This window comes from Muntiacus reevesi, chromosome 22, assembly GCF_963930625.1.
Source record: "Muntiacus reevesi chromosome 22, mMunRee1.1, whole genome shotgun sequence".
NCBI lineage: Eukaryota > Metazoa > Chordata > Mammalia > Artiodactyla > Cervidae > Muntiacus > Muntiacus reevesi.
In genome coordinates this window covers 44,727,452-44,730,478 of record NC_089270.1, presented here as the reverse complement: position 1 = coordinate 44,730,478, position 3,027 = coordinate 44,727,452, and the positions used below count along the sequence as shown (strand labels likewise).

Sequence of the window (3,027 nt, the reverse complement as noted above, 5' to 3'; positions counted from 1 at the left end):
AGCGTGCTTCCTAGTTAGTCTTCTAGCTGCCTAAGATCTGTAAAATGCAAAGGGGTAGGAGATGGCAGGACCCAGAGCTTCCCTCAACCCCTGCCCAGTTTCCAGAAGGGCCAGGGTTTGGTCCTCTCCCCAAAGTCCTTAAGTTGGAGTTTGTAGGGTTGGCCTGGAAATGTAGCAGTGGAACCCCGTGGAGAAAGAAAAGAGTGACACTTTCAGTGTCTCTCTCTGCCAAAGGGGGAGTTTCGGGTTAGAAAAAGGCACAAGGAAAGATGGTTGATCTGAGTGGTCCCAGGAAGGCCCCAAGTGCCAAGGCACTTCAGAACTTCTGAAGCATCAAAATGAAAAGTTCCTCTTCTTAGCTGGGAGGCCTCTCTGTTATGCCTCCCAGATCCCTCACAACTAACCACCTGAATGACATTGGCCAAGTCCAAAAGCTGGGGGACTCTGTGTGCTTGTGTGTGCCTGTCCCACGCTTTGCTCCAGGGCTGGGCCGCTGCCCGTCCACAGCGGCACAATCCTGTTCTAAACCTCAGGCTTCACACTATTCCGTGCCTTATCCACGGCTGGCACAGAGGAGCAGGGAGCACGGGGCATTCCGATTAGAAAGGCCTCCAAGTCCCCACCTGGTGCGCTGTGCAGCCGGAAGCTTGGAGGAGTTGGTCTGGGGCCCAGGCTAGGGAGAGGGGTGGGATGGAGGATAGAGCTCTGTGATTTCTCGGGAAAGCGTGGAGAAAGAGGGGGAGGAGGCCGGCCTCCCCGGGAAATTAACAAAACCTACACTTTGCGAAGTCTCCCCCATCCCCCTCCTCCGAATTCTTCCCTGCCGCGCGCCCGCCCCTCCTCGCCGCTTCTGTTGTGACTCGGGCAGCCTATCCCGAGGGTGGGGAGCTTCGGAGGAGTAAGAGCCGAGCGGTACTCCGCAGCATCACGTGTCGGGGTGGGGGCTATAAAATCCCGGAGCCGGGGCGTCGGGCGGGGGACTTGAGGACCAGCCCTCTCCAGGGACCCCTTTGTTCGCAGTCCAGGCGCCGACACCTCGGCGTCCCCAAGGGCTTGACCGCCTGCGTCCGCGCCGCGCCCGGGGCCAGAGCTCTGGACAGGAGAGGGGAGGGGGCCCCCACGACCGGCCGGGTCCTCCGACCACCCACCCCTCCCGACATGTCGCGCTCCTTCTATGTCGACTCGCTCATCATCAAGGACTCCTCACGGCCCGCGCCCTCGCTTCCCGAGCCGCACCCCGGGCCAGATTTTTTCATCCCGCTGGGCATGCCGTCCCCGTTGGTGATGTCCATGTCCGGGCCGGGCTGCGCGTCCCGCAAGAGCGGCGCGTTCTGCGTTTGCCCGCTCTGCGTCACTTCGCACCTGCACTCCTCTCGTGGGCCCGCGAGCTCCGGCGGCGGGAACGCAGGGGCCGGGAGTGCAGGGGCCGCGGGTGGCGGAGCGGCAGGAGCCGCCGGGGCCCTGCCCCTGCTCAAGAGTCAGTTTTCTTCGGGTCCTGGGGACGCACAGTTTTGCCCGCGCGTGAGCCACGCGCACCATCACCACCACCCGCCGCAGCATCACCATCACCACCACCAGCCCCAGCAGCCCGGCTCGGCTGCAGCAGCAGCGGCGGCCGCGGCGGCAGCGGCGGCGGCCGCGGCGGCCTTGGGGCACCCGCAGCACCACGCACCTGTCTGCACCGCCACCACCTACAACGTGGCGGACCCGCGGAGATTTCACTGCCTCACCATGGGTAGGGCGGGTCCTGGGCACCTGCGCGCTACGCCTTGCCGGCTCCCGGGAGTAAAACGTCGCGCCTTCAGTGGAGGAAGTGGGAGCCTGTGGGGTGGGCGGAGGGGACGAAGGAGGGGCTTTTAGAATAACTGCGGAGTTGTCCCCGTAAGTTCCGAGAAGGTGAAAATTAGCCTTGCCAGCCTCTCTAAGAAGCTTGGTGCGCTCGACTCCAGTACCTGGTGCTCGAGTCTGGGATAATAGCGAGCCCTTTGAGACTTTGAACTTGAGGGCTGAGAAACCCGAGGTTAACTGACTGAGGTTCGGGGTTGGTGTGTTTGAACTGAAGTGTGGCAATCGGGCGTCGAGGCTGGCTAAAAGCGTTTCGATGCTTTTGGTTAAGCCTGCCTTTCCGCTAGGCTGGACTGGAGACCACAGGACTCTGCCAACCCCTCCCCCGCCCCCACTTTAATCCTCTGACTTTACATCCCCGAGATCAAAGGCCTTCGCTTGCTTTGGGCGTCTCTGTCCTTCCCGGCTAAGTAAAGATTTGTCTCCAAATGAGAAAGAGTGAGGGATGGATACAGGTGTTTGGTTGAGCTTCGCGGGTGGGTCCTTGAGAGGCATCGTTTCCAAGGGAGGGCCCTGGAGTGGGAGCGCCTCGGCCGAGAATTACCTTTCTGCCCTCTCTTGGCCCGTCTGCAGGGGGCTCGGACGCCAGCCAGGTACCCAATGGCAAGAGGATGAGGACGGCGTTCACCAGCACGCAGCTACTGGAGCTGGAGCGGGAATTCTCTTCCAACATGTACCTGTCTCGACTCCGGAGGATCGAAATCGCCACGTACCTGAATCTGTCAGAGAAGCAGGTGAAAATCTGGTTTCAGAACCGCAGGGTGAAGCATAAGAAGGAAGGGAAGGGCACGCAAAGGAACAGTCACGCGGGCTGCAAGTGCGTTGGCAGCCAGGCGCACTTCGCGCGCTCCGAGGATGAGGACTCCTTGTCGCCAGCCTCGGCCAACGATGACAAGGAGATTTCCCCCTTATAAGGGAGGGCCGGCCCCCCCTCCCCCCACACACGCTCCCGGCATCTCCCCTAACCCCCGATGTGGCTGGCACCCAGGGGCCATAATCCTCACCGTTTCGGTGGTCCCACCTGGAGAAGCTAGAGAGGAGCTTTCCCCGGGGGCGTGCATACCGGGCCTGACCCTTCTCCCGCCTCCTTGATCTGTCTGTTTGGGGCTCACTCACAGTTATAGGTCGTCGTTGTTTTTTTTTATGTAAATAATCTAGATTCAACTCAGTTTTGTCATATAA

The 3,027-nt window shown here is 60.9% G+C and overlaps 1 protein-coding gene across 1 annotated transcript; it reads left to right on the top strand.

Moving 5' to 3' along the window:
- Nucleotides 1-1,158: 1,158 nt before the first annotated feature.
- Nucleotides 1,159-2,759, top strand: GSX2 (GS homeobox 2). The gene is made up of 2 exons (XM_065913921.1): nucleotides 1,159-1,735; nucleotides 2,419-2,759. The coding sequence occupies exons 1-2, from the start codon at nucleotides 1,159-1,161 to the stop codon at nucleotides 2,757-2,759; spliced, it is 918 nt and encodes a 305-aa protein (XP_065769993.1).
- The last annotated feature ends 268 nt before the right edge of the window (nucleotides 2,760-3,027 follow it).